The sequence below is a fragment of the Netta rufina genome, assembly GCF_964035555.1.
Source record: "Netta rufina genome assembly, chromosome: Z".
Taxonomy (NCBI): Eukaryota; Metazoa; Chordata; class Aves; order Anseriformes; family Anatidae; genus Netta; species Netta rufina.
Genome location: NC_140126.1, coordinates 5,222,904 through 5,250,765, shown reverse-complemented (window position 1 = coordinate 5,250,765; position 27,862 = coordinate 5,222,904). Strand labels below are relative to the sequence as shown.

Sequence of the window (27,862 nt, the reverse complement as noted above, 5' to 3'; positions counted from 1 at the left end):
CATTTTCTTTGTAATCATCTTGTACTGTAGGAACTTCTCTGTTTCTCTGTTTCCGTGTTTTTTAATGACTCAGTGCATCATTTCATGTTTTGAAATTCTTGTATGATGTATTTTGGAATAAGTCTTTTGAGATGCTGAGGGTAGCTTCCCTCAGTTTCCCGAGGGAGTTATTGAACGAAACTTTTGAGCATCTCTAGGGATGGACATTCTGTGACCTCCCTGATCCCTTTTTTGGTATTTTATCACATTAATGATAAAGATAATACTTATCTTTCAGTTTTGGAAGTTTGAAAGTCATTTGTGAATTTCCCGCGTTTCTCTCGTGTTTTGTTCTTAAGAGGAGGGTTGCTCTCTGCAGCTACCTCACAAGACAGAGTCAGTCAGGTCCCCCTTTCTGGGATTGCAGGATTAGGAGTAACATGAGGAGGATTATGGTATGACCGGGAGCTGGAGGCTGCTGTGGGAGGGCTTGTGCTGTGTGCCTGAGTACATTTGTTCCTTCACTTCTCAGTTGCAAGCGACATCTCTGTTTGCTTTTGCCCAGAGCAGTATCTTTGCAGTAATGATACAATTGGAGGTGGTGTGACAGCATTGAGAACGGCCTCTTTCCCCTCTCCAGGAGGAGCCTGGAGGTACCGGGCATTGTTGTTTTCTTGCCCTAGCTTACTTGTTGGGGTAAAGCAGCTGGGGCAGTGTTTTTTGGGGTGGTGGTCAAGGTAAAGGAGCAGCTGGTGGTGTGTGGGATGCTGTGCTGTTCTGTGCTGACTGGGTTGGACTGTCACGGGTGGTGGTGTTGAAGGATGCTGCTGTTTGCTTACTAAGGTTGTGTTGGGATGAAGAAGTGCAAGACCGTGGTGGCAGTAGGAGAACAACGAGCAGTTCCTGAGCATCTGGTGTTTTTTTTTTTTTTTTTTTTTTTTTTTTTTGTGTGTGTGTGTCTTTTTGATATTCCTGTGTGTTGTTGGTTAGCGCTGAGGTGCAGCTTTTTGCCCAGACCTCCACAGGCCTTGCTTAGTCCCCCCTCTCCTCTGTGACGTACGCTTTGTCCCTGCCTCCCTCTTTAGCCCCAGGCAGCCCCGTGGCATCGCCAGAAGGTTGGTCATGATGGGGTGTTGGTCTTGGGGTGCACATGTGTAGTGGGTTTACGTGGCAAGGTTTTGGTAGCAGGGGGCCATAGGGGTGGTTTCTGTGAGAAAGATCTAGAAGCTGCCCCATGTTTGGGAAGGGCCCCATTGTTTTCCAGAGCTGAGCCAATAAGCGATGTTGTTTTGCGCCTCTGTGAGAGCATATTTAAGACAGGGGAAAAAACGCTGCGCCACACAGCAGCTGGGAGAATGAAGGGAGTGAGGAACAGCCTTTCAGGTGCCAAGGTCAGTGTAGAAGGAGGGGGAGAGGTGCTCCAGGCGCCAGAGCAGAAGTCCCCTGCGGCCTGTGGTGAGGACCATGGTGAAGCAGGCTGTGCCCCTGCAGCCCATGGTGGAGCAGGGTTCCACGCTGCAGCCCGTGGAGGAGACCACGGTGGAGCAGGTGGCCCTGCACCGACGGAGGCTGCCGCCTGTGGAAGACCCCTGCCGGAGCAGATACCGGGCCGGACCCGTAGCCCGTGGAGAGGAGCCCACGCAGGAGCAGGTGACCTGGCAGGAGCTGCTGCCCGTAGGGGAGCCAGGTTGGAGCAGTTTTCTCCTGAGGGATGGATCCGTGGTACGGACCCATATCTGGAGCAGTTCTGGAAGAGCTGCTGCCTGTGGGAAGCCCATGCTGGGTCAGTTCATCAAGGACTGCATGCCGTGGGTGGGACCCCACAGCACAAGGGACGAGAGTGACCGAGAAGGAGCGGCAGAGAAGAAGTGCTGTAGACTGACCATAACCCCCATTCCCCCGTTCCCCTGCGCCGCTCGGGGGGAAGAGGTGGAAGAGGGTGGATGGGGGGGGAAGGTGCTTTTGGTTTCTTTCCTTTGTTTCTCACTTCTCTAGCTTGTTAGTAATGAGCAATAAATCTTACTATCTTCTTATGCTGAGTCTGTTTTGCCCGTTACAATAATTACTGCGTGATTTTCTTGTCCTTATCTCAACCCTTGAGCCCTTTTTACATATTTTCTCCCCATTCCTCTTTGAGGAGGGGGAGTGAGAGAGCGGCTGTGGTGGAGCTCGGCTGCCCACTCGAGCGGAACCACGACAACATGAAGGTGGCTTTCACACCGTGGCAGTGGGAGAGGACTGGGAAGGGAGCAGGTGGGCGGTGGCAGACGAGGAGTGTGTGATGCAGGCGCCATATTTCCAGGGCAGGCATGCACCATTAGGTCTGGTGTTGGTGGGAGATTGCCCATGGGCTTGGTGGGCTTGGGAGAGGCGCTGCTCCCCGACAGGCCTGTGGTAGCAGTTAGCAGCCCAGAGCCCTCAACCAGTGACAGAGGCCGTCAGTGGGACAGGCTGCAGGAAGCAAGGCTCTGCTGGCCTCAGGGAGCCCGACTCTGCCTGTGGCGCCTATGAAAGATGACCACCACTTCTTGTCTTTTTTATAAAATATAAAATCTTTATTTCCAGAAAAAGAGTGAATAAATACTAAGTGCAAATAAATAAGGATGAATAAATAAAAAAGGGGGATAAATAAACAAAGGCATGATAAATAAAGTTCTGCAATAAATAGTCATTGACATGTCCAAGTCCGCAAAAAGTGCCCATCGACACCTTCCCCTTCCATCAGGAGAGGCTGCAGTCCAGATAGGCAACACAGCCCCACGGGTAATAAATTCATGTATCCCCATCGCCTCACGGCCGTCCCCTGGGTGTGCGACATAGCTGTGTCTTCCCCCTCCCCTAGCAGTGAAGTGTCCATGGTGCACGCCACACGGCTGGATACACTGTCCCGCAGCCAGGACCAGGCCTGGCCTCAGCGCAGTCACGGCTGTTTCCCTGACACCATGGGCTTGTGGCTGGAGGAGGGCTGAGCAGTGCTGAGCCGACCCCGTCTGTGCTGCAGCTGGTGCCTCTTGCTCGGCGTCCGCTGGCGTTGGCTGGGGACAGTCATAAGGTGCAGATGGCTTCTGAAGAGGCTGGGAGATGCTTGGCTCTTCATCCGCCGTATCAGCGTGTCCAGGCGCTGGAAGCAGGCGTGAGCCTCGAGGCGGACGTGGTCCCACGCACAGGGGCTGTAGTTGTGGCTCTGGAGAAAGTGTTGGATGCTCCTGAAGTACTTGTTGATGCTGAGGTGAAGGTTGCAGGGCCCTCGCCTGTGGAGGCGCATGGTGTCGGCTGGGATGCAGCGCTCAAGGTGGTAGATGTAGTGGTTGAGCTGGTTGAGGAGGTCGTGGTGTGCAGCATCGAGCCAGTGCACAGGGATGTTTGGACTGCTGAGGATGTTGAAGAGGTGTTGGAGGAGGTGGAGGGCAGTGTGTGCGGCTTGCTCTGTGTTGTCGGTGTCCAGGAGGATGTCCGGGAAGGGAAAAAATGCGTGTTGATGGAGGCAAGGCTCTGTAGGGCTGGGAGCCATCTTGCGGAGGAGCTGGAGGCTGTCCCAGGTGAAGGTGCTGTCGTGGAGGCGCAGGGGGCTGCAGGAGAAGGCGTTGGCGGGAGGCGTGAGGAGGAGCAGGAGGGCCAGGAGGGCGCTGTAGATGGCTGGTGGTGGTGGGGCTGATGGCCCAGGCATGGTGGCTCTTGGGTTGTGCTGGGCCAGAGCCTGTTGGGGCTGGGTGGTGTTGGTGCTCGGGGTGCTGCCGGGTGTCAAGCTTTATGCAGTGCTGCATCTTCCTTTCCCTTCATCACTTTCAGGTCATCGAGGTTGTTTCGGCTGTGGTTTTCAGTTTGGATTGGTTGTGGTTTGAGGGGAAGTTCCTTGGTGGGTTTGGCCCTGAGCGCGGTGCGCAAGCTGTAGGTCCTTGGCTCGTGTTGTGGTGGATATTTTTTGGCGTATTAGGAGGCGGGGAAGTGAAAGTGGTTTTGAGAAAGTTGTGGGGAAAGGTGTGCCACAGATGTTGTGTTTGTTTCCTATTTCTGGTTTCCATTTTGTTTTAAACAAGCATCTTTGCATCATAGCTACACTGAAATTTCTCTTTCTGCACAAGCCTTCTTTCGCTTTGCAATGCCATAGTGTTAGGTTGCCTTCTTTGTACCACTAATGTGTTTCCTCTGGATTCCCTTGTATGTGTTGATGTTTCTGTGTCTTTTTTAAGTATTGTGAAGTTTGGTTCTTCAATGGAACCTAAGGGAGTTGTCTGGTGTAACCATTGCTTTGTGGTGCTAGTTTGAGAGGAGATTTCTGAGAAAGCTGCAGCTACCGTGAGTCCTTCGCTCAGTCTCGTCTTCTGTGGACTGAACAAAGGTTGTTGGTGGTATGGTGTGTAGGGAAGTGTGTTGGTGAGTTTCCCCTGAGCCTGCGAAAGGTTTTGGAGGTCCTTGGCTTTTTTTTTTTTTTTTTTTTTTTTTTTTTTTTTTTTTTTTTTTGCGAGGTGGTGGTTAATCTGTCCTTAGTGTTTGTGTGGGGGATGTGAAAGTGGTGGGGAGAGGGTGTCCAGGGAGCTTTGTCTGAGAACTTTTTATGGCTTCCCTTTTTTCCTGTGTGGTATGTCTTATTTCCGGTAAAGTTTCCCAACCATATACAGTGTTTATTTTTTTCATTTTTGAAATGGTGGTAGTTTTTGTGGCTTTTCTTTGAGTTTCGTTTTTTGGCTCTTTTTTTGGTAGTAATTCGTCATTGCTTTTTACGTTTTGTAGTACTTTGAAAATGATACTGGCAGCGTGCCTAGGCAGCCAGGAAGACCAATGGCATCCTGGCTTGTGTCAGGAGTAGGATGGCCAGCAGGACCAGGGAGGTGATCATCCCCCTGTACTCGAGGTGCAGCCTCAACAGAACAGAGTACTGTGTTTAGCTTTGGGGCCCTCACTACAAGAAAGACATCAAGGCCCTGGAGCGTGCCCAGAGAAGGGCTACGAAGCTGGTGAAGGGCCTGGACCACAAGTGTTAATGAGGAGTGACTGAGGGAACTGGGGGTGTTTCTTCTCGAGTAGAGGAGGCTCAGGGCAGAGCTTATGGCTCTCTATAGCTACCTGAAAGGAAGTTGTGGGGAGCTGCAGGTTGGCCTCTTCCCATAGACAACTAGTGATGGAAGAGGGAATAGCCTCCAGTTGTGCCAGGGAAGGTTTAGGTTGGAAATTCTGAGACTTTTCCTCTCTGAAATAGTGGTCAGGTGTTGAACCGGGTTTCCCAGGGAGGTGGTGTCATCACTGTCCCTGGGGGTGTTTAAGGAAAGGTTGGATGTGATGCTTAGGGTGAGGGTTTAGTGGGTGACGTTGGGGACAGGGGGTTGGTTAGAGAGATGATCTTGGAGGTCTCTTCTAGCCTTAATTCTTCTAGCCTTAATGATTCTGTGATTCTATGAATCTCTGGAGCTCTCGAGCATGGCTTGTCCTGAAGGTAGTGGCTTTTGTTTGTAGGTTTGAGTGAGTTTGACTGATGGAGTGCTTGCAGTGTTTTGTTTTGCCTTTCTTCTCTTTGAACACTTTTAAACTTCCTGAGAGTCTCTTTTGAGGTCTTTCGTGTTCAGTGATGGAGTGTCAGGCAAGAATATTTCAGTATAGTTTTGCTGCTTTTGTCAGTTGAGCAAATTTTCAGTAAAAGTGTCTCAGTGTGCTGTGTGAAAGAAAGGTCTTATCAATAGCAATTGCATTTTTTCAATTTTAGGTTTTCTTGCCTGGTAAATACATTTTCTTTGTAATCATCTTGTACTGTAGGAACTTCTCTGTTTCTCTGTTTCCGTGTTTTTTAATGACTCAGTGCATCATTTCATGTTTTGAAATTCTTGTATGATGTATTTTGGAATAAGTCTTTTGAGATGCTGAGGGTAGCTTCCCTCAGTTTCCCGAGGGAGTTATTGAACGAAACTTTTGAGCATCTCTAGGGATGGACATTCTGTGACCTCCCTGATCCCTTTTTTGGTATTTTATCACATTAATGATAAAGATAATACTTATCTTTCAGTTTTGGAAGTTTGAAAGTCATTTGTGAATTTCCCGCGTTTCTCTCGTGTTTTGTTCTTAAGAGGAGGGTTGCTCTCTGCAGCTACCTCACAAGACAGAGTCAGTCAGGTCCCCCTTTCTGGGATTGCAGGATTAGGAGTAACATGAGGAGGATTATGGTATGACCGGGAGCTGGAGGCTGCTGTGGGAGGGCTTGTGCTGTGTGCCTGAGTACATTTGTTCCTTCACTTCTCAGTTGCAAGCGACATCTCTGTTTGCTTTTGCCCAGAGCAGTATCTTTGCAGTAATGATACGTTGGAGGTGGTGTGACAGCATTGAGAACGGCCTCTTTCCCCTCTCCAGGAGGAGCCTGGAGGTACCGGGCATTGTTGTTTTCTTGCCCTAGCTTACTTGTTGGGGTAAAGCAGCTGGGGCAGTGTTTTTTGGGGTGGTGGTCAAGGTAAAGGAGCAGCTGGTGGTGTGTGGGATGCTGTGCTGTTCTGTGCTGACTGGGTTGGACTGTCACGGGTGGTGGTGTTGAAGGATGCTGCTGTTTGCTTACTAAGGTTGTGTTGGGATGAAGAAGTGCAAGACCGTGGTGGCAGTAGGAGAACAACGAGCAGTTCCTGAGCATCTGGTGTTTTTTTTTTTTTTTTTTTTTTTTTTTTGTGTGTGTGTGTCTTTTTGATATTCCTGTGTGTTGTTGGTTAGCGCTGAGGTGCAGCTTTTTGCCCAGACCTCCACAGGCCTTGCTTAGTCCCCCCTCTCCTCTGTGACGTACGCTTTGTCCCTGCCTCCCTCTTTAGCCCCAGGCAGCCCCGTGGCATCGCCAGAAGGTTGGTCATGATGGGGTGTTGGTCTTGGGGTGCACATGTGTAGTGGGTTTACGTGGCAAGGTTTTGGTAGCAGGGGGCCATAGGGGTGGTTTCTGTGAGAAAGATCTAGAAGCTGCCCCATGTTTGGGAAGGGCCCCATTGTTTTCCAGAGCTGAGCCAATAAGCGATGTTGTTTTGCGCCTCTGTGAGAGCATATTTAAGACAGGGGAAAAAACGCTGCGCCACACAGCAGCTGGGAGAATGAAGGGAGTGAGGAACAGCCTTTCAGGTGCCAAGGTCAGTGTAGAAGGAGGGGGAGAGGTGCTCCAGGCGCCAGAGCAGAAGTCCCCTGCGGCCTGTGGTGAGGACCATGGTGAAGCAGGCTGTGCCCCTGCAGCCCATGGTGGAGCAGGGTTCCACGCTGCAGCCCGTGGAGGAGACCACGGTGGAGCAGGTGGCCCTGCACCGACGGAGGCTGCCGCCTGTGGAAGACCCCTGCCGGAGCAGATACCGGGCCGGACCCGTAGCCCGTGGAGAGGAGCCCACGCAGGAGCAGGTGACCTGGCAGGAGCTGCTGCCCGTAGGGGAGCCAGGTTGGAGCAGTTTTCTCCTGAGGGATGGATCCGTGGTACGGACCCATATCTGGAGCAGTTCTGGAAGAGCTGCTGCCTGTGGGAAGCCCATGCTGGGTCAGTTCATCAAGGACTGCATGCCGTGGGTGGGACCCCACAGCACAAGGGACGAGAGTGACCGAGAAGGAGCGGCAGAGAAGAAGTGCTGTAGACTGACCATAACCCCCATTCCCCCGTTCCCCTGCGCCGCTCGGGGGGAAGAGGTGGAAGAGGGTGGATGGGGGGGGAAGGTGCTTTTGGTTTCTTTCCTTTGTTTCTCACTTCTCTAGCTTGTTAGTAATGAGCAATAAATCTTACTATCTTCTTATGCTGAGTCTGTTTTGCCCGTTACAATAATTACTGCGTGATTTTCTTGTCCTTATCTCAACCCTTGAGCCCTTTTTACATGTTTTCTCCCCATTCCTCTTTGAGGAGGGGGAGTGAGAGAGCGGCTGTGGTGGAGCTCGGCTGCCCACTCGAGCGGAACCACGACAACATGAAGGTGGCTTTCACACCGTGGCAGTGGGAGAGGACTGGGAAGGGAGCAGGTGGGCGGTGGCAGACGAGGAGTGTGTGATGCAGGCGCCATGTTTCCAGGGCAGGCATGCACCATTAGGTCTGGTGTTGGTGGGAGATTGCCCATGGGCTTGGTGGGCTTGGGAGAGGCGCTGCTCCCCGACAGGCCTGTGGTAGCAGTTAGCAGCCCAGAGCCCTCAACCAGTGACAGAGGCCGTCAGTGGGACAGGCTGCAGGAAGCAAGGCTCTGCTGGCCTCAGGGAGCCCGACTCTGCCTGTGGCGCCTATGAAAGATGACCACCACTTCTTGTCTTTTTTATAAAATATAAAATCTTTATTTCCAGAAAAAGAGTGAATAAATACTAAGTGCAAATAAATAAGGATGAATAAATAAAAAAGGGGGATAAATAAACAAAGGCATGATAAATAAAGTTCTGCAATAAATAGTCATTGACATGTCCAAGTCCGCAAAAAGTGCCCATCGACACCTTCCCCTTCCATCAGGAGAGGCTGCAGTCCAGATAGGCAACACAGCCCCACGGGTAATAAATTCATGTATCCCCATCGCCTCACGGCCGTCCCCTGGGTGTGCGACATAGCTGTGTCTTCCCCCTCCCCTAGCAGTGAAGTGTCCATGGTGCACGCCACACGGCTGGATACACTGTCCCGCAGCCAGGACCAGGCCTGGCCTCAGCGCAGTCACGGCTGTTTCCCTGACACCATGGGCTTGTGGCTGGAGGAGGGCTGAGCAGTGCTGAGCCGACCCCGTCTGTGCTGCAGCTGGTGCCTCTTGCTCGGCGTCCACTGGCGTTGGCTGGGGACAGTCATAAGGTGCAGATGGCTTCTGAAGAGGCTGGGAGATGCTTGGCTCTTCATCCGCCGTATCAGCGTGTCCAGGCGCTGGAAGCAGGCGTGAGCCTCGAGGCGGACGTGGTCCCACGCACAGGGGCTGTAGTTGTGGCTCTGGAGAAAGTGTTGGATGCTCCTGAAGTACTTGTTGATGCTGAGGTGAAGGTTGCGGGGCCCTCGCCTGTGGAGGCGCGTGGCGTCGGCTGGGAAGCAGCGCTCGAGGTGGTAGATGTAGTGGTTGAGCTGGTTGAGGAGGTCGTGGCGTGCAGCATCGAGCCAGTGCACAGGGATGCTTGGACTGCTGAGGATGTTGAAGAGGTGTTGGAGGAGGTGGAGGGCAGTGTGTGCGGCTTGCTCTGTGTTGTCGGTGTCCAGGAGGATGTCCGGGAAGGGAAAAAATGCGTGTTGATGGAGGCAAGGCTCTGTAGGGCTGGGAGCCATCTTGCGGAGGAGCTGGAGGCTGTCCCAGGTGAAGGCGCTGTCGTGGAGGCGCAGGGGGTTGCAGGAGAAGGCGTTGGCGGGAGGCGTGAGGAGGAGCAGGAGGGCCAGGAGGGCGCTGTAGATGGCTGGTGGTGGTGGGGCTGATGGCCCAGGCATGGTGGCTCTTGGGTTGTGCTGGGCAAGAGCCTGTAGGGGCTCCGTGGTTGTGCAGGTGCTTGTAATGGTCAGGGTGCTGCCGTGCCTCGAGCTTTATGCAGCACTGCATCTTTCCTTTCATCATCATCATCCAAAGAGAATTCCCCTGTTTCCGTTTTCAGTTTTGCTTTCTGTTTGCCTTTTTCCTTGTCTACTGTGGAGCCAGGCGAGGTGTGCCCTCGTTCAGCAGGCAGGGGGCAGCACACATTTTTCCCAGCGCTTCTGTAGGGGTGTTGGGGTCCCTGGTTTCAGGTCAGCCTGTTTGTGGGCCAGTGTGGCTGTTTGGGTGATATGAAAGTGCTGTGGCAGAGGCCTTTGAGGCAGCTGTGCTGCAAAAGTGTTTTAGGGTTCCCTTTTTTTGTTTTCATGGACTGTTTTGCTTGGGTTTTATTTTCAGGTTTCCTTGCCTACCCAAATCAATTTTGCTTATATAATGCTCTGATACTCTTTGTATTTCTGTTTATGTACGTTTCTCTTTATTTGCATTGTTTTGTTTATAGTTGTTTTTTTTTTTTTTTTTTTTAAAGGTTTTCAAGTAGTTTTTTTTCCTGCTTTTTCTATAACATCTTTGTTGATACAGAAGGTTTGCTGGTAAAACAGGTTTTCCTTTTGCAAAAATCTTGTTGAATATCCATGCTTGTGACCATCCTATGCCCCCCAGTGTTTGTTCTCAGTGTGTGAAACTTTCTGGATAAGTGCCTGAATATCAGAAATGTTTTGCTGTTGGCTGTTCATTTGTTCATTCTGGTTCTTCCATTTTTTTATATGTTGTGTTTTGAATTTGACACAGGATTTTGTACTAAGAATTTTATCAGACTAGGTGGGAATGATGGTGTTTGAGGTGCCAGTCTGTTCACATCTAGAAAGTGAAAGTGGGCAGAGGTCCAGGAGCAGTTGTCATGGTCTGGCAGCTTCTGGTAGCAAGAGGCACTGATCCTACCAGAATTGGGGTTTCCTTTTTTTCGTTTTTTTCTTTTTGGGCATACTTTTAAAAATTCAAGTCCATTTCTTCATGTGTATGTTGGTACTGTAAATTCTGGCTTGGTGTTATTTGGGTACGTCACCTTGTCTGCTGCTGCCTTGTAGCTTGCCTGTGTGGTAGCGGTCTTGAGTGGTGGTGGTGGTGGGACTTGATCCTCAGCTGCTGCCTGTGTTGCCTTGTGTGCTGCTTGGTGAAGCTTAAACCTGTAACGCCAGGTCATTTCTTGTTCTTCAGTCCTTTCACACCGTTTGAATCTATTCCTGATACTTCCATTTTGATTTTGAGCGTGTTGTTTCATGCGCATTCTGTAGTGCAGGAAATACTTATGTTTGAAGAACAGAGCATCTTTTCTGATTTTTTTTTGGGGGTGGGCATGAATTTCAAATGTAACTAGATTTTACTCCCATTTTTCTATGACTTCTGTGTATGTCTGCATGCATGGGTGGGATAGGCATTTGTGGCCCTGACAGGATGACTGCTGCGCTTCCCTCCATCAATGAGGCAGTGGGAATAAGTGCAACCCTTAGACCGTCTTCTTGTGTGAATTTGATTATACTTTGTGCAATTTTTATAGGGAAAAATGCTAGCATGTCTGTTATTTGTGGCATTTTCCTTGGCAGGAGAAGGAAGTGCTATTGATCTGCTAAGACTTTCAACAGCTTTCAACAGGGAAATGATTGTGTTTTGTTAAGAGACTCCTGCTGGAGTTGATAAGACAAAATTACTTGAGAAGGAAAGGATCACACACAGAATTTCTAGGTTGGAAGAGACCTCAAGATCATCGAGTCCAACCTCTGACCTAACACTAACAGTCCCCACTAAACCATATCCCTAAGCTCTACATCTAAACATCTTTTAAAGACCTGCAGGGATGGTGACTCCACCACTTCCCTGGGCAGCCTGTTCCAATGTCTAACAACCCTTTCGGTAAAGAAGTTCTTCCTAACATCCAACCTAAAACTCCCCTGGCTCAACTTAAGCCCATTCCCCCTCGTCCTGTCACCAGGCACGTGGGAGAACAGACCAACCCCCACCTCGCTACCGCCTCCTTTGAGGTACCTGTAGAGAGCGATAAGGTCGCCCCTGAGCCTCCTCTTCTCCAGGCTGAACAAGCCCAGCTCCCTCAGCCGCTCCTCGTAGGACTTGTTCTCCAGGCCCCTCACCAGCTTTGTCGCCCTTCTCTGCACCCGCTCAAGCACCTCGATGTCCTTCTTGTAGCGAGGGGCCCAAAACTGAACACAGTACTCGAGGTGTGGCCTCACCAGAGCTGAGTCCAGGGGGACGATCACCTCCCTAGCCCTGCTGGTCACACTGTTCCTGATACAAGCCAGGATGCTGTTGGCCTTCTTGGCCAGCTGAGCACACTGCTGGCTCATATTCAGCCGACTATCAACCATCACTCCCAGGTCCTTCTCTGCCTGGCAGCTCTCCATGATGAAATGATGGAGATGGATGATGAAATACGGCATGGTTTCGAGTTACACAAAGTCCCCACAATCTTAAGTCTTTGCCAGGTTATTTCATGTTGGGTGATGGAGTATGATGTGTAAAAAACAGGGCAGTGAGATGCAGAATTGCAGCAAGGTGGAAGGTGCAATTAAATCAGAGAAAGCATTTGAGGTGTCAGGGAATTTGCAGAGATGAGTGTGGAGGAGGAGGATACTTTTCAAGTGTTGGAGCATGTATGGAAATGGAGAAAGGAGTGGTGAAGGCATTAACTAGCTCGGGATAGTGAGGAGTAAGTGAACATCAAGAGGAAAACTGCTTGGTGGAATACCAGCCCCACAGGTGGAGCTCACCCAGAGAGGGAAGGGCAACTTCTTCACCCCAACAGAAAATGAAATGTTGCTTTGTTTTTGCTGGTGTGTTCTGTTACCTCAGAGTGCAAGGCTGACAGGGTAAGGACCATCTTTCTGTAGAAGACCTAGAAGAACATAGTCTAAGGCAGTATTCTCCACCTCTTTTGATCATGTACCCCTCTCACTTTGGGAAGGGTGTGAGGGGTTGATCACCCAGCCCCTTAATTTTTTTATTTCATGTTATTAATGGTACCAAAAAAAAGTCTTCATACACCCCACTGGATTGTCTTGGGCACCACACTTTGCAGTCAACTGATCTATATGGTCTTCTGTGACATAGTTTAAATAATCTTCTCTGTCATCAGGTAGCAACTCTTTTGCCCCAGTTTTCTTTCAAGTTTGTTCCCTTTTTCTAGGTAATGCTTTTTATTTTAGAGAACAGGGCATGGTACAAGACCTTTAGACTACATCCACGTTATTTTCATGGCCCTGTCCTGACTCCAAGTCTCTGGCACCCTGCAGGGTCTGTTGTTCTTCCAGGTGCAGTCTTGCTGGAAGATGACAGCTCTAAGCTGAGGGTTGGGTGAGAAGAGCTTTTAGTCATATCCTTTGAGCAGAGGTGGATGCTCAGTGGGAACTGACCTTCTTCTACACCCTTAGATGTATCAGCAGGCGAAGCAGAAGCTGCCATTCCAACATAAAGTGATTGCAGACAATATTAAGTGTCCATAAAGTAGGTTTAGTTTGAAATTGAGGATCCTGGTAAATCTTGAGCTCTGTTGGAAGCTTGGGCAGAAGCTGACCTTACTAGCTTCCGTTGTTCCTTGCTTTTAAAATTCTTGTTTTTATAAATCAGGTATAAGAGCTGTTCAGCTCTGTTATGGTTACAACTGTTAATAAATGATGTCATCTCTGTTTAAGGATTACTACGGAATTACATTCCCTGCTCCTGCAACCTTGACAGGCAGAGATGGGAGCCTTGCTAACAACCCGTACTCAGGTGAGTGCTATTTAAAGACGAGGACGGTAAGTGAGATGTGTTGGTTTCTAAAGGCAGGTCATCCTGCTGTTGCTGATAGAGAGAGCAGTCTTTTTTCCCTTCTGTAGGCAATTTAAATCCACCAATCTGAAAATAAGTAAATAAAAACAAGCTTCTCCCTATCAACTTTGACATGAATTTTTATTCATGGTTTTGATTGGGAATATGACCTCTTCTGGGATTAAGCTGGATAGTCTTTGAGAACAAGTGCAAAATTGTTAAAAATGTAAATCTTAGTGTCATGTAGTGCTTTTCCCAAGCACATGCAGGTGCTTAGAAGATAGCTGATAGTTTAATTGGTCTTTTCCTTGAAATTCACCTGGCTGGCTTTCCTTTTTGGCACTGGAATAAACCCTTTTAAGACCCTTTTAGAGCCCCTTCAGCAGCAACCCATGTTTTGTTATTGCTATTTTAGCACTTGTATGTTCCCACCAGGAGCTGCCTCTAGCAGGTTTTCCCCCGCCCTCCTCAGGTCTAATGGACTTCGCTCCTAAAAAGCACGTGGTCTAAGAAACTCTTCCTCATTCTTGTTCTTCAGTTATCAATGTGCAAAGACGACAGTAATGCGATACAACATATTCAACAAAAGCTTTTCTTCCACTGCCATCTGATTACAGCTTAAAACTGTAGCCATAAATTATGATCCCTATAATGCAGTTACCAAATGTTGTCACTCCTCTTGGCAACCGACAAAGAGGAGTACTGGTCAGTAATGAGATAGATGTGATGTGTTACCTCCTTTAAAATAAAAAATTAAAAAAACAAACAAACACATATGAACAAGCTGCTCTGTAGGCTGCCAGAAAAATGCAAGTGTTTTGGAGTTTTCTGCTTCATAGTCACTTCTCTTGGGAGGCTGATTTTGGGTTAATAACCAATTTCCCTTCCTACTTCTTCAATAAGGTGGTCCACGATGCAAGCCTTGCTTTCCTGGCCTTCAGCTACTGTCTCCAGAACTTTGGTGGTGTGAGGAACCGGACATCTAACTAGTCATGCTTCACAAATAAACAGACATTGACAAAAATATGCCCATCACTGCCTGTAAATCTTAACTTGCTCTCAGCCCATGAAGCTTGGCTAATCAGTTTAACCTCCAGGAGAGTCACATTTTAACCCAACAACCATTTGCACTTTGGCTAATTACCATAGTTCTGCTTTTAGCATATTTTATTGCAATGGTTTGATAGTAATCAATCTGCTTGGTGTGCATGAGATGGGTAAGTATCGGCATCTCCATTCTGTCAATGGATTAGCCGTGGCACAGAGCTCTGTGCCATGAGCAATATCCCTGTGGCCCTCAGGAATAGAGACCAGGAGAGTTGTCATGAAAACCCGCAGCCTTCCAAGTGCAGGGTGTGCTCTTTGTTAGTTCGTGTGTACTCAGAGGATCCTTGTGGAGAAGCTTGGATCCCTTCCTGATCAGTCTTTTCCTTCCCAGGTGACGTAACAAAATTTGGCCGTGGGGATTCCGCCTCCCCTGCTCCTGCTACCACGCTCGCCCAGCCGCAGCAGAACCAGACACAGACTCACCACACGACTCAGCAGCCCTTCCTCAACCCGACCCTGCCGCCGGGATACAGCTACACTGGGCTCCCTTACTACGCTGGGGTGCCAGGCGTACCCAGCGCATTCCAGTACGGGCCAACCATGTTTGTAAGTGTGACAGCTTCAACTGTAACCCTTGCTTCGTGCTCCTCTGATTTTGCTCTCTCCACAAAACCTGGCCTATGTCTTCCCCATCCTGCAGAGGATCTCATTGTGCAAGCCTGAGAAAATAACCTCTGCTGTCCCTTCTGCAAGAGGGAAATGTGAAAGGCCAGAACTCATGGGCACAGGTTACTGTAAATGGGCTGCAGCTCATGGATTTGTAGTGTTCCTGAAAGCCCTTAGGAGCTTCTGCAGAGTCAAAGGGAGACCCAAAGCTGAGTTGGCAAGGTGACCCCAAGAAGCTGTAGAGCAGCACTGGTAGTCTCAGCAGAATGTTATTTGGGAACGGGTGATGCTCCTGGCCAGAAGGGTAGATAAGTCTGTTTTAGGGCACTGTAGGGACTACGTTTTATGAAACAGCCTCAGGCAGGAGCTGGTTTTGTTTGATTCTGGAGAGCACTGGGGTTGCTTGGTTTTGGTTTAAGGCAAAGAACTTGCTTTTTGCAGTCAGTATGAAAGAAAAAGGCAGCCTGAGATGTGATTGCATTGCAGTGGGAAAAAAGGCCACATGAAAGGGCAGCTCTAGCAGGAAACCTGTGGCTTGCACAGAGCTGCGAGTGCCACCTCCCCTGCGATCCCAGTGCTCCCAGCTCCGTTATTTCCCGTGTGAGCTGGAGGTGCCTTCCCCACTAGATGGCAGAGGGACCTTGCTTTTTGTGCGCTGCTCCCTGGTTAACAGTGGCTTTTGTTATCCATCCTCCTTTGTCCAGGTACCTCCGGCATCTGCTAAGCAGCACGGAGTCAATCTGAACACTGCGTCCACTCCTTTCCAGCAGGCGAGTGGCTACGGGCAGCACGGCTATGGAGCAGGTATGCTCGTCACTGTGCTTTTCACTGGAGTGTCTGCAGAGCTGCTTGCACACTGTAACACCTTGTCTTGTACACACCGGCAGGCTATGATGACTTAACGCAGGGAACGGCAGCTGGAGATTACAGCAAAGGAGGCTACAGTGGGTCATCTCAAGCACAAAACAAATCTGCTGGCACTGGACCTGGGAAAGGTAACACATGAGACTTGAGGTTTACTCCTGAGAGGGATTCAGCAGGGCAAACTCCCAGCATTGCCAGTGCTGTGCAGTCAACACAGCAGCCAGCTGTAAACAGGGTCAAGATCCAAGCTGTTTCTCCATCTCCCGTATACAAAATGCTTTTTTTAATGGCCCAAGTGTTCCCTCTAAACCTAACGGCTGAACATCGCGTAAGGGTTTGTGTGGCTGATGTACAGTTTTGTCCTCGATTACACGTGGGAGAAGTAGTGAGCTGTTTTCCCTGCCAGAGTTGGCTTGGGTGAAGAGTAAGTGGGTCTTGAAGCAGTGGGACGCTACTGCCGGAATGGTCCTCTGCCAAACGCTGACTGGATTTTGAGTGGTAGGCCCCTGAGATAGCCGTGCATTCAGAGCAAGCAGGGCAGTTCATGTGTCTCAGGGCTGTTGTTGCAGCTGCTGTCGCCACGCTCTGTAACTTGTGTTGGTTTGTGCCTGGAAATGTTTCCTCTGTGACTGTGAAGGCTAAGGAATGTATACGGCTCATGTGAAAGCTTTATTCTGCACATGCTGGTTAGACCTGAGAAATGTATACCGAACTGCTTAGCACTAACTAGCTCATCCTTGGGCTTAAGCAAATACCAAGCATTTGTTGTGTGTTTGAAACGCCCCCTGGACAAGTCAGGATGTCAGTCTTCAACCAGGAGCTTATCATGCTCTCCTCTGTGGCCTGGAAAAAGGAGAGATCTCCTGGGAAGGATAAAATCAACTAGGAAGGGTACAGCCTTAGAGCAGTGCAAACCCAGTGAGTCCAGGCACCTGATTCAGTGGCCAAAGGAACCACTGCTTTTAACCTGATCCAAGTGTTCAGATCCAGTCCTTGTAAGCCTACAAATGAGTGGCTAATTGAGAGTGCCTTTGCTGGTAAGTGGCTGTTTCTGGGCCTTTTGTGGCACCAGCTGATCCAGGTGGAAGCCAGCCTGAGCCAGTGATACTAATTCTGCAGGGGCGGAGGAGCAGTGCAGGCCTCACCCTGCTGCATGATGCGAAAGGACAAGGGCGCAAGCATGTAGCAGCTGCTGAGGCTCATTGCTCAGCACACTACTGGAAAGCTCTTGAATGCTGTGATAGAGCCAAATGCATCCCTAATCCTGGGGGAAAGCTGGCTTTCTGCAAGCCTAAAGCGTTCAGCGCAGCCAGCTGCTGCCCAATGAGGTGCATTTGAATCCCAGCCATAATCTGTGCACAGTGGACACGGGTGATTTATCCCAGTGGGCTGGTTGCCTGCTCTGCAGGAGGAGCAGGGAGCTGAGCCCTTCCTCCTGCTCCTGGCTGGAGTGCTGTGGGTCTGAGAGCACCGAGCAGGAGGGCACATGGGGCAGTGGCTGCAGGTGCCTCCACTGAGGCACCAGGAGCAAAGCAAGCGCAGGGTTCGAGCTGGTTGCTGCTTGGCTTTCTCATTGTCAGTACTTTTTTGTTTTCCAGGTGTTTCTGTGACCTCAAGTAACACAGGTGTGCCTGATATCAGTGGCTCAGTCTATAACAAGACTCAGGTGAGGAACGCTGGACCCTCCTCCCTGGTGGCTCCCTGCTTATGGGTGGCTTGGTGGGACTCTGCCAGAGCCCTGGCAGCTGGGGACAGTTCCCAGGCAGCTTGGTCTCAGGGTCGGCAGGCTTTGGCATTTCTTATGCTGGCTCTGCTTGCTGGAGAGGACTCTCGCCCTCTGTCCTGCTGCCTCTGCCGTGTCCACGCCTGGCCAAAGGTGCTGGCACAGACACAGAGCTCCCTGCACTGTCACACGCTGCCTCACGCGTGCTGTGGGTGCAAGTAAAACAGGATAGCACAGTCAAAATTGCCACCAAAGCAGACGAGTGAAGAGGATGTTAGCTTTTCTCAGAGACATCAGCCAGCAGTGCCCACCCCTGTACCTGAGGGTCTCTCCCGTGGGTGCCAGCACCACTCTGCTCCACCTCTGGCTCTTGCCCTGCGTACAAGTTCCCAGGGAGGGCAGGAAGCACTTGATGAGCTGTGCAGTGGGGTGACAGCCTGCTCCTTTCCCCATCCTTGTATCCTCCCTCTGTCAGGGCAGTCAGACCCAGCGTGTGTCAGGCTGTGCCCCGTGCCCAGGAGTAGGACACCAGCCCTTGAATATGTGCGTAATATTAGGGGCAGAGCTTTGGTCGAGGGGAACAAAACCTTAGTGCAGCTTCTTCCTGCATTTTTGTTGGGGTGCCTAGAGTAGGTCAAACAATTCAGCCTGAACCCCTGAGAGGTCTGATGGACTGATTTCAGGCAGCTGCTGCCACCCTATGTCCCACTAAGCAAAAAGAGGTTAGAGGAAGAAAAAAGGAACACAGTAGCCACAGAAATTAAATTAAAAAGTCTCAGGCATTAGTGCAGAAATGAGGGTGAGGAGTTGAACTCAATCTGAAGTGCCCCCAGGTATTTGGTCTGACTTGGCTTGCTCACGGGGCTGATGAGAGGTGCAGGGATCTGTGTTCAGGCCACTCTTGTTCTTGTTTGGTCACCGTGGGGCTGCTCCTGCTGGCCTCTGACACTGTCCCCGTTGCCTCTCGTGCAGACGTTTGACAAGCAGGGATTCCATGCTGGCACACCGCCTCCTTTCAGCCTGCCCTCTGCTCTTGGATCTACTGGGCCCCTGAACCCTGGTGCTGCCCCGGGTTATGCTCCAGCCCCTTTTCTCCACATCCTGCCTGCACATCAGCAGCCTCATTCCCAGATGCTGCATCACCATCTTCAGCAAGATGGGCAGGTGAGTCGGCCCCTGCCAAAACGTTCCCTGGAAAAGCAGCGTTCTGCTTTGGAGTCCAGAAATAGGCAATGACTGCTGCCTCTGAACGCTTGACATCCTTGGCTGCTGCAGTCTCCGTTCACCTTGAGAATGCTCCTCCACTTCCCACGGCCCTGCTGTTCTCCTCGCGGCCTCCTGCCTTTGAGGTTTTACAGTGCAGAGACACTGATGCTGAGGGAGAGGAAACATTTTTGGGGGGGGCAGCTGGTGTTGTTGCTTCCCAGCTCTGTCACCTCCTTGTGTTCCCACTCCAGCCCTCAGCTATCAGCCTCTGCAGTGAGGGGGTGACAGCATTGGGGTGGTGGCACCTGGCTGGGACCTTGAGGGCTGGGTGGGATGAATGGTGTGTGCCTGCGCTCCTGCTTTGTGTTGTGGTGGCTGTTGGGATGCGAGCCGTGGAGATGTTGGGGCTCGGAGTTGTTGGGGCGCAGCAGAAGTGGATCCACTGTGCTGTGTCTGTGGGCTCCCCTCCAGATGATGTACCCCTGGGGGCACGCATGCACTGCTGACTGCTGTCTCTTCCTGTTCTGATTTCTAGGGTGGATCTGGTCAGCGCAACCAGCCCAGCACCATGCAGCAAAAGTCTCAGGCTACCAAAACCGCCTATGGCACTTCTCCATACTGGACAAACTAAATCCGAAACCGGGGAGGGGGGAGAGAATGAAAGGAGAGGAGAGGAAAAAAAAAAAAAGAAATAAAGAAAAACAGAAAAGCCGAAGCCCATTCCTGGAATTATTAGGAGAAGTAACTGCTCAGCCAAACGTCTGTGCGGGGAGAACTGCAGCCAGCCAGCCATCCTCTGTGTGACTCGCCCGCTTCCTCTTTGAGTTGCTGTTGTATGTAATATATTTATGTATGTATTTGTAAATGTAATAGAGCCTAAATGTGGTTTTCTGCATCTTGCAGCCTGTTTTATTTTCTTTGTAGGAAAACTAATTATTCATTTCCCATCTGTACCCGGGCATCCTTCCTTTTTTAAGCTCTATGGGCTTTATAACTCTGTCAAAGACAAACTGCGTCATTTTTTTTCGGAGCTAGAGCCCATTTACTTAACGCAGTTCTGAATTCAGGCAAAGAAGGAGGCCTAGCCCCCCCAAAAAAGAATCAAGATGTCCTGATGGTTTGATTTCTGCCCCCATCCCCAGTATAGCTGTTACTTTAAAGGAAAAAAAAATGAAAAAATAATGTTTTGTGGGCCTTCCCCTTTCTTTCATCTCCCCCTCTCCCTCCTGCTGTGGAAGATGAACTCATGGGCAGTTTGGTCAGTGTGGCCCTGAGCTGCAGCCTCACCTTTTTATTTTCCAATTTTTAAATAAATAATAAATAAAATAGACAGGGTTTTTTTGTTTTGGTTTTGTTTCTCAAGGAAGAGACTGTGGATGGCTCAGTGTGCCCTGGAACCTCCTTTTGCATCATTAGAGGCAAAAAAAACAACAACTGTGTAGCGGTTTAAATAAAAATATAAGCTGTGTCTCGTACCTCTTTTTGCCCTGAGCCACCCTGCCCAGGATCGCCAGAGCTGACGGACAGAAACTTCACCTGTCCCTCCCCCCCCTTTTTTTAAAACCAAGACCACGGCGGCAACTCCTGGTTCTTCTCGTCCTCCACCAGTGCGGTGAATGTTTTGGGAGTTTCATTTCTTTTTAGCCCTTCCTCCACGTAATAAAGGTCTGAGCATATCACTGGTGTTTGTCTGCATTTTCAAAGGCTCCAGGAGCAGTTCTGCTTTTACGGCCTGTCCTTTTCCCCCTGCAGCGAAGGGAGCAAAGCTCACAGCGGGAGGCACTGAATAACGCAGCAAGGGTGGGTGAGAGAGGGATCTGCGGCATGGGGTGGGTCAGGAGGGGGCACAGCTTTGCCCTGTGCTTTGCCCGTGAGGCAGAGCTGCTGCCGTGTGCGAGCACTGCAAGGTCAGGGCTGAGGGCTCCCGAGGGACAGCTCCTGCCCCCTGCTCGTCCTTCAGCGCCTGGTATGGTTCCTGGCAGCAGCGCAGGCAGTGACTGCGAAGCTGTATTTGGCCACAGAGTGTTTTTGCACTGCTGCCCTGGTGATGGTTGAAGACAAACAAGGAAAAAAAAACCACTTTTTCCTATGATAACCACTTTTCCTTCCTTAGAGCCACACTTCTGCCAGCTGCCAGGCCCTGCAGCACCCTGTTGTATTGGAAGCAGTCAGTGTGCACACCCAGCCCTTCACGTACTGCTAGCAGCGTGCCAAGAACGGCATGGGAAGCTTTCTGCCTGCCCTGGGCTTTACAACAGCGGCCTCCCCCTTGCCGCCTGCTGCTGCAAATGCTCCTGGGGACTGTGGCCTTGCTCTCAGCCTGGGCTCATCCCCACCACCTTCCACAGCCTTGCCTCCTTCACATCATTACTGCATGGGTGGCACTGGTTTTTCTGTCCCTACAGCCCTCCATGACACTTGAGACCATCACAGAACAGCTCAGGAGCTGTTATTCATAACTCCAAACAACCCAGGCAAATAAAACAGCTCCATTACCAGGGACATAACAGTACAGGGATATTTTCATTTCACATTTTTTTTTTATTAGTAGACAGATGTGCAGAAAAGACAAAATATAACTACTGAAGGGGAAGACAACACAAAAAAAAATGCATCAGTTAATTCTTTCTGGTAAATTATACTGAAGAAAAAAGGAAAACATCTGGGATATTAGCTAAGAAAACTACTAAGAAATCTAGTGTACCCTGCTGGTTTCAGAATGGTTGAAAACTGCATTTGAAGGAGGCTGTAGTTGCAAATGTAAACGCTAATATTGGCTGAGAGAGTGGCGAGGGGGTTAAGAAAAACCAGAATACACAGATCAGGTAAACATTTTTTTTCCTCAATCTTTTAAATAGTTTCAAAAACCTCAAACTTCAGTTTGTATCTCAGAAAAAGGAAACCAGCAAGTCAACAAGCAATGACACTGCAAGGAGCAGTGGGGAAGAGAAATTAGTCTGGTTAATGTAGGAGCTCTCAAAATAGGTCGCCTTTTTTTTTTTTTTTTTTGTCTTTTTTGTCTTTAGAAAAGGGTAACAGAAGAGTCATGATAACGCATCTTACAACACCAAGCTTGAAAATACAAGTCACTGGAGAGTATACAGTGAAAACGGTCAAAAGTACACGGGAGATCCTGAAAGATGCAGTATCCTCATTTCAAACCAGGTCATCAGCAGGGCCCTGGCCACACCGCTCCCCGTCCCACACCGCCGGCTGCCTTCCCTGCAAGACGCAAGCAGCCGGGGCCGGGGGCAGCCCCCAGACCACCACAGTGCTGTCAGTGAGATGGGGAGGACGAGCAGCGGCCTCACTAAAGTATCCCCCAGCACGGGGCAGGAGAGGTCCCACTGCCCCAGTAACACGCAAGCAGGACACCCAGGGAGCACTAAGGGATGAGGAGCCACCACTGGGGCTGCCTTTTGTCCCCCCAGCGGGGAGGGACGTGGAGCAGAGCCCACCCTGGAGGCACCCAGGTGCTGGTGGCCATCCTCCCCTCCCTGCTCGCTCTCAGCCTGCCCTGGGGCCACATCCCCAAATCCCACAGCCCCCAGGCCTCCTTTTCCTCCCTCCAGCTGGTGCCGTACCATGAAAACCCCTGAGATACACGAAGTGGGGGCACTATTAAGTGCCCAAGCCAGCAGCTCTCATCAGGGTGACTTCCTCTGTACCGCCGGGAGGGGAGGGCCTCACCCCGCAGGGCCAGCAGCTCCTGGCAGCCCCAGGGCTCAGGGGGCGAAGGCAGGGCTGGCTGCTGCTCGAGATCCCATCCTAAAGGTGAATTCAGGCCACTGCACCACAGCCAAACAAGAAGAGCACATTGCAAAGGGGTCAGGGAGCTGAGGAAGAGAGTTCTGCAGAAGAGAGCATGCAGGATGCCCCTGCCCGCGAGGGAGGGCTGCGAGCTCTGCCAAGAGCAACCAAGAACATGCAGGTGCACCAGCTGAAGCATGCTGCTGAGAAGCCTGGCAAACCCTGGAGGATTTTTGCTGCACTTCTGGGACTCCCAGGGAGGCAGGGGGGAGAGCCGTGCATCCCCAATTCCCCTCTGCCCACTGCCACAACCACAGCAGCCTCTGCAGGCACCAGGACAGCTTACCCACACCTGACCTACACAAGCACGAGAAAAAAAGCTCAGGCTAGCACTGGACTGGGGACACAGGAAGCACAGGCTGCTCGCAAGCACTGGGGCAGGAGGCTATCAGTCTTTCCCCACACCAAAGACAAGTTTGGGATGAGCGCTGGCCGCAGCAGCTGGCCACAGGGGCAGCAGGACAGACGTCCGCCCTCCCTCTGGAGAGGGGCAGCTGTCAGCAGCTCTCAGCAGCACAGCTAACCTGAACTGCTTCAACCCCAACTTAGCCTGAAAAAAAAAAATAAATAGCAACCCAGGGCTCAGTTGCACAGACGTGAAGTGTTACGTGTTTATTTTAGGGTTCATATCACAAGCCTTTTTCAGAGACAAAGCTGATTGTGCCCGCTGAGGCTCCAGGGGCCAGCTATTTCCTAACTTGAGCAGGCTGAAAAGGAATACTGTACCTTTCAGTAACATCCCATCAAGCTCAACACACAGTAGCTTTACACTCTCCGCCCCACACCTTAAAAAGGAAAAGCCACCACCACAAGGCTAAACGAATGTACACACGCTATTATTGTAAATGGAGCAGCTAAACCTTGGCAATTTGCTTTGTGTGGATTTTTTTTCTTCCCAGTAAATGCAGCACTTGAGCTCCCAAAAACCCAGCTTCCAATGGGTTTGTTCCAGCTTTAAATACATTAAACATCTCAATGCAAGACTGTATTGAATTCAAGAACCTAAACGCGAGCAAACCTGTTTCGCTGTGAGCGTTTCGTAGAGAAGTGAAAAGGGGAGTTTCTTTTTTAAAAAGAAATCATAATACAGTGATGAAAGGGTTAAGAATGCAAGAATTCAGACATTCTGTGGAGGGTCTCTAAGAGGTCCATAAAAAAGGAGCAAACAGATCCATACAACAGGAGACAGCAGGAGACAAAAGTTTTTTGATCCCCCCCCCACACTTTTTTTGCTGGACTGCTGCTAGGTTACCGCTGCTCCCTTCTGGCCTGAGTCGGCAGGGCAGTACAGGGGCATAGAGGGAGCAGGTCACGACTCCTCATTGCCAGAATCATCGTCATCGTAACAGTCGGCGTCCTCCTCCTCCTCGTCTTCGTCGTCAATGTCGTCATCGTACAAGTCGTCATAAAGCAAATCCGAACTGTTGTCATTGGAAGGCACTTTAGTTTTGATGCAGTATTCTGCCAGCGTAGTTGGGACCTTCACGCCATCCTTCTCTGCCTCGGCTTTGGTAGCCAAAACCTGTTTCCTGCGGGAGGACGACAGAGCAGTGTGACCGGGGCTCTCAGCCTCCCAAATCCTGCTCTCCCGGCAGCCTGGAGAGCTGTTTCAGCCACCGCCCGCGTCTGGCTGAAGCACCACAAAGCAGCACCAGCAACAGATTTAGTTCCCGTAGCCCCAGGTTTGGGAGTACTCCAAGGTTGTTTGTGGCATCCATGCTGCCAGTGACATACGAAGTCGGTTATTGCACCGGGCCCTGCCAGGGCTCAGAGCAGGGTTTGTTACGTGAACTGCACAGGGGCTGTTCAGGGATTTCCCACAGCGACCTACCACCACCAAAGACCAGCCCGGCATGCCCCAGGCTGGCATTGCCCTGAGCATCTGGCACTGCTCAGTGCCCCCAGGAGAGCAGGCAGAGCCGTAACCCCGCTGCTGCCTGGGGCCGAAGGGACACGAGCACTCTGCAGCACCCCAGGGTGGGCTGCGAGCTGCCTCCTGCTCTGCTTTGGAGCAAGGCCAGCTCTGCTGAAGCCAGCCAAGCTGCCAGGGACAAAGATAACCTCCAGCAAGGCTCTTTGCCCAGCTCAGGTCAGCAACCACCCTGCTCAGCTCCACCCATGGCTCTGCTCCACGTGCCCAGCCAGCCGAGTCAATGCAGATGTAGTTGTTGTGGTTTTTTTTTTTGACAAGCGAGTGTGACAGCAGCCACTCTGAGGTGGAAGCTGCTCATTTGTGGTTCCAAGGCACCCTGGCTCAAGTTCATATCGTCTTCCAATAGCAACTGATGAACCATGAGATTCTGAGCAAGGGACCGTCAAGACTGAGCAGTGCTCCCAGGTAATCAGACCCCAAGCTTTACTAACACTTGCCAAATCCTGCTGATATTCCTTCAGATTGGAGGGACAAGATTATGATTCATGAGTGCATTAAGCACGGAATTAGTAGGATGCAGTCAGTTTGAATCACATCCCAAGCAATGCAAGCAGTGCTCAAAGGCAAGTGGGGACTTCAAGTGGGATTTACTAGCTGCCAATAGGTTTTGTAGAGCATCGTGCCAGATTAGTCTGAGAAAAGAACAATTCAAAGACATATCAGCCTGGCCCTTCTGCTCCAGAAGTCTGCACCAATTCTGTGCTGAAAAATCTAGAGACCAGAAACCTGGACTTGGAATAAATCTGTAGGATTCATTTCTAAAGAAGCAACCAGAGTGAGAGGCTGGTTTCAGCAAGTTCTGCAAGCAGCCTGTTTTGCAGGATTCGGAGCAGGAGGCTGGTAGCACAGCCTCACACAGAACAGAACTTACCTTATGATTTCAGCATACTCCTTGTCTTTTCCTTTACTGTCCCTCCATTTCCTGAACATGACTGATGCATCCACATTGGCAGGAGAGAATGTGTTGGGCTCATTAAGCAGAGAGATTACACTCAGTAAGATAGTCCTGAAAAAGGTAACCACAACAGCAGGGTTAGGGCTAAAGCATTCATGGGTCCTGGATGCTGACAGCTTTTTTTTTTTTTTTTTTTTTTTTATTAAGGCGAGGCATCAGAAAAGCATCAGAATGCATTGTTTAAAGTCAAAACCTAAGCTAAGCACAACCGACCAACATCTGGAGTGAAAGCAGGTATTTATGAACTTCAGTCCATGACTGGCAGTGTGGGGAAGTACAAACCTCAGGGACCTGACTACAGACAGCAACGTGCTCCAGAAAATCTAGAGGGGAGAAACTCTTTAGTACAAAGAAAGATATTCAGGTGGTCCCAGCACCTCCCCAGGCTGGGCTGTGGGACATTTCTGGCTTGGAAGTGGTTTTGCACCGATTCAGCACAGCGCAGAGATTGCTCCAGCTGCCTTGCCCAGGGGTTCCCACAGACTGACCTGCAGAGGCCTTTCCTTTGCTGCCTGACACGTGAGCTTGTGTTCTAGCTAGAAGAGAGAACAAGTGTGGGGAGGGAACACAGAGCCAGCAGCACTCTGGCACCTGGCCCACCACTGCTGCTCACGTCCCTGTGGCGGCGGTGGCTGGCAGAGCTCAGCTCAGACCGACTCAGCTCATCCACGCCTCCTGGGGATGGTGCAGGGTTGGAAACACGCCTGGTGAGACTGCTCCCCAGCAGAAAGCCGGGCTCTCTGCCTGTCCCGCTGGGGAGCAAAGGGGACTGCAGCGACCCAAGGCCCTCTGATACCCAACAAGTGCAGAGGTTGGAGCCGTGGCCAGGTGTCACCTCTCCTCAGCTACCACAACAGCTGCACCCTCCTGGGGTGCAAAATGCTGGCAAAAGCTTTCAATGGAATTGGAAGGAAAGACCAGAGGCGAGTGATAGGTCCTGGAATACAGCTGTACACAGCCACTGCCCTGCAGAACTGATTAAAGGAGCCTACAGCCCCCTCTGCACTCACATTGATTTAGAGGCGCACTCAGAGCAGTGTGTGCTGAGCACATCTAACTGATCGCTTAACTGGGATACAGTGCCAGGAAATGCTCGGTCATTTGGATGCTTCGCTTCTTGAAAGGTTTTGAAATGAAATGCTTACGTCTGGCCAGCCTGCTCAGCACAGCTATCAGGAGAGCCTCCCACGATTTGCTTTCCAAAGGACATAATTCAGTAGGAAGAGAATGACAGCTCTGGAAAAAACTGCCTGGCCAGACTGGAATGATGGGCAGGAGAGTGCCCATCTTCCACTTCATCTCAAGGATTTATTCAAAGGCCTTTGATTCTTCCCAGCCAGGCTGCGAAGCCAAAAAGTTAGCTCCAGCAGCGCTGCAGCGGTTTTGCTTAGAGCGAGCAAAACCTGGGGAAGGCCCAGGACAGGAATTGGTAGCCGGATTTAGCATCTGCTCTACCCATCTTCAAACAAAGTGAGAAAAGGAAGATTTCTGCTGGAGCCTGGGACACTGTAAAGTCAGTAAAAAGCCACTTAAGCACACCACCAAGGCCAGCGGCCACGAGCAGTGAGGCTGCGCTGCTCATCCCCAGCTAGGGTGTTACATCAGCTCCGGGAGTTTTGGTACCTCTGGAACTGCAAACTGCTTTGATTCAAACCCTGCTCTTGTGGGTACACAAGGTGCACTAACAAGAAGGGATCCCAGCGCACGGGACCCAACGCCACCGGCAAGTGACTCATGGGGACTGAAAGCACCCTCAGCACCAGATGCAAACTGCACCATCCTGGGTACAGACTGACCTTCTGCAGTGTTCTTGGGGATCTGTTTCTCAACCAGGCCACACTATATTCAAGCTGTTTGCATGAAGAGCAGGGATTTAAGCCTGCCTTGTGCTTTTGTGCATCCTTTCCTGCTCATTCTGGGAACAGCTACCTTGTCAGCCACTCCCTAGCAGCTGCCACACTACTTCTTTCAGTGTTTACAGTGCCATTGTCTTCACAAAGCAAGACCTTCCAGATCCCTTTATCATCAGAGGAGATAAGCCAACAGGGCTGATTCCTTGAGCTTCTGCTAGGTGCCTTTTTCTCTTCATGAATCAACAGAAGGTTCAGAAACAGGTGAATTGCATCTAAACCCAAGCAGACATCACACAGACTGGTTGGGAGCTTCAACCAGTGCATCCTGTTACATACCTTATACTGAAAAGGTATTTTTTTTTATTGCAGCTGCTATCCACATTATAGCTTCTCAAAGCCATTGTTAGAGGTAGGTGTAGATTTGTCCTAGCACATTTTTATTCTCCAATATCAAGGAAAAGGTTTACCATCAGTATAGCTGAAGTCAAATGTTAGATCTGAACAGTTTCTGTCAGCCAACTCAATACACTGCTGGCAGCTGCAAGAGCCAACAAAAGTCAGCATCCTCAGGAAGGAAAGCAGCAGTGAGGCCAGGCATCACCTCTC

The 27,862-nt window shown here is 50.5% G+C and overlaps 4 protein-coding genes across 6 annotated transcripts in view; 1 reads left to right on the top strand and 3 right to left on the bottom strand.

The window, feature by feature from the left end:
* UBAP2 (ubiquitin associated protein 2) overlaps positions 1–19,472 on the top strand; it is a 117,572-nt gene extending 98,100 nt beyond the window's left edge. For 2 of the 3 annotated variants that reach the window (XM_084305177.1, XM_084305176.1), the window contains exons 22-28: positions 13,082–13,160; positions 14,638–14,852; positions 15,617–15,716; positions 15,800–15,907; positions 17,375–17,442; positions 18,472–18,663; positions 19,241–19,472. In XM_084305177.1, the coding sequence (XP_084161303.1) occupies positions 13,082–13,160; positions 14,638–14,852; positions 15,617–15,716; positions 15,800–15,907; positions 17,375–17,442; positions 18,472–18,663; positions 19,241–19,336 (858 nt within the window). In that variant the 3' untranslated portion in view covers positions 19,337–19,472. The remainder of the gene's footprint in view (positions 1–13,081; positions 13,161–14,637; positions 14,853–15,616; positions 15,717–15,799; positions 15,908–17,374; positions 17,443–18,471; positions 18,664–19,240) is intronic. The other variant, XM_084305178.1, reaches the window with a different exon arrangement.
* Positions 2,900–3,646, bottom strand: LOC311221233 (interferon-like; the record flags this gene model as incomplete). The annotated part of the gene is made up of 1 exon (XM_084305100.1): positions 2,900–3,646. One exon carries the CDS (start codon positions 3,644–3,646, stop codon positions 2,900–2,902), a length of 747 nt encoding a protein of 248 aa, XP_084161226.1.
* On the bottom strand, positions 8,594–9,340 carry LOC311221641 (interferon-like; the record flags this gene model as incomplete). The annotated part of the gene is made up of 1 exon (XM_084305741.1): positions 8,594–9,340. One exon carries the CDS (start codon positions 9,338–9,340, stop codon positions 8,594–8,596), a length of 747 nt encoding a protein of 248 aa, XP_084161867.1.
* Positions 19,473–21,273: 1,801 nt separating the features above from the next.
* UBE2R2 (ubiquitin conjugating enzyme E2 R2) overlaps positions 21,274–27,862 on the bottom strand; it is a 54,813-nt gene continuing 48,224 nt past the window's right edge. The window contains exons 4-5 of the mRNA XM_084304837.1: positions 25,320–25,454; positions 21,274–24,044 (exon numbers count right to left, since the gene is read on the bottom strand). Of these exons, the coding sequence (XP_084160963.1) occupies positions 23,825–24,044; positions 25,320–25,454 (355 nt within the window). The 3' untranslated portion in view covers positions 21,274–23,824. The remainder of the gene's footprint in view (positions 24,045–25,319; positions 25,455–27,862) is intronic.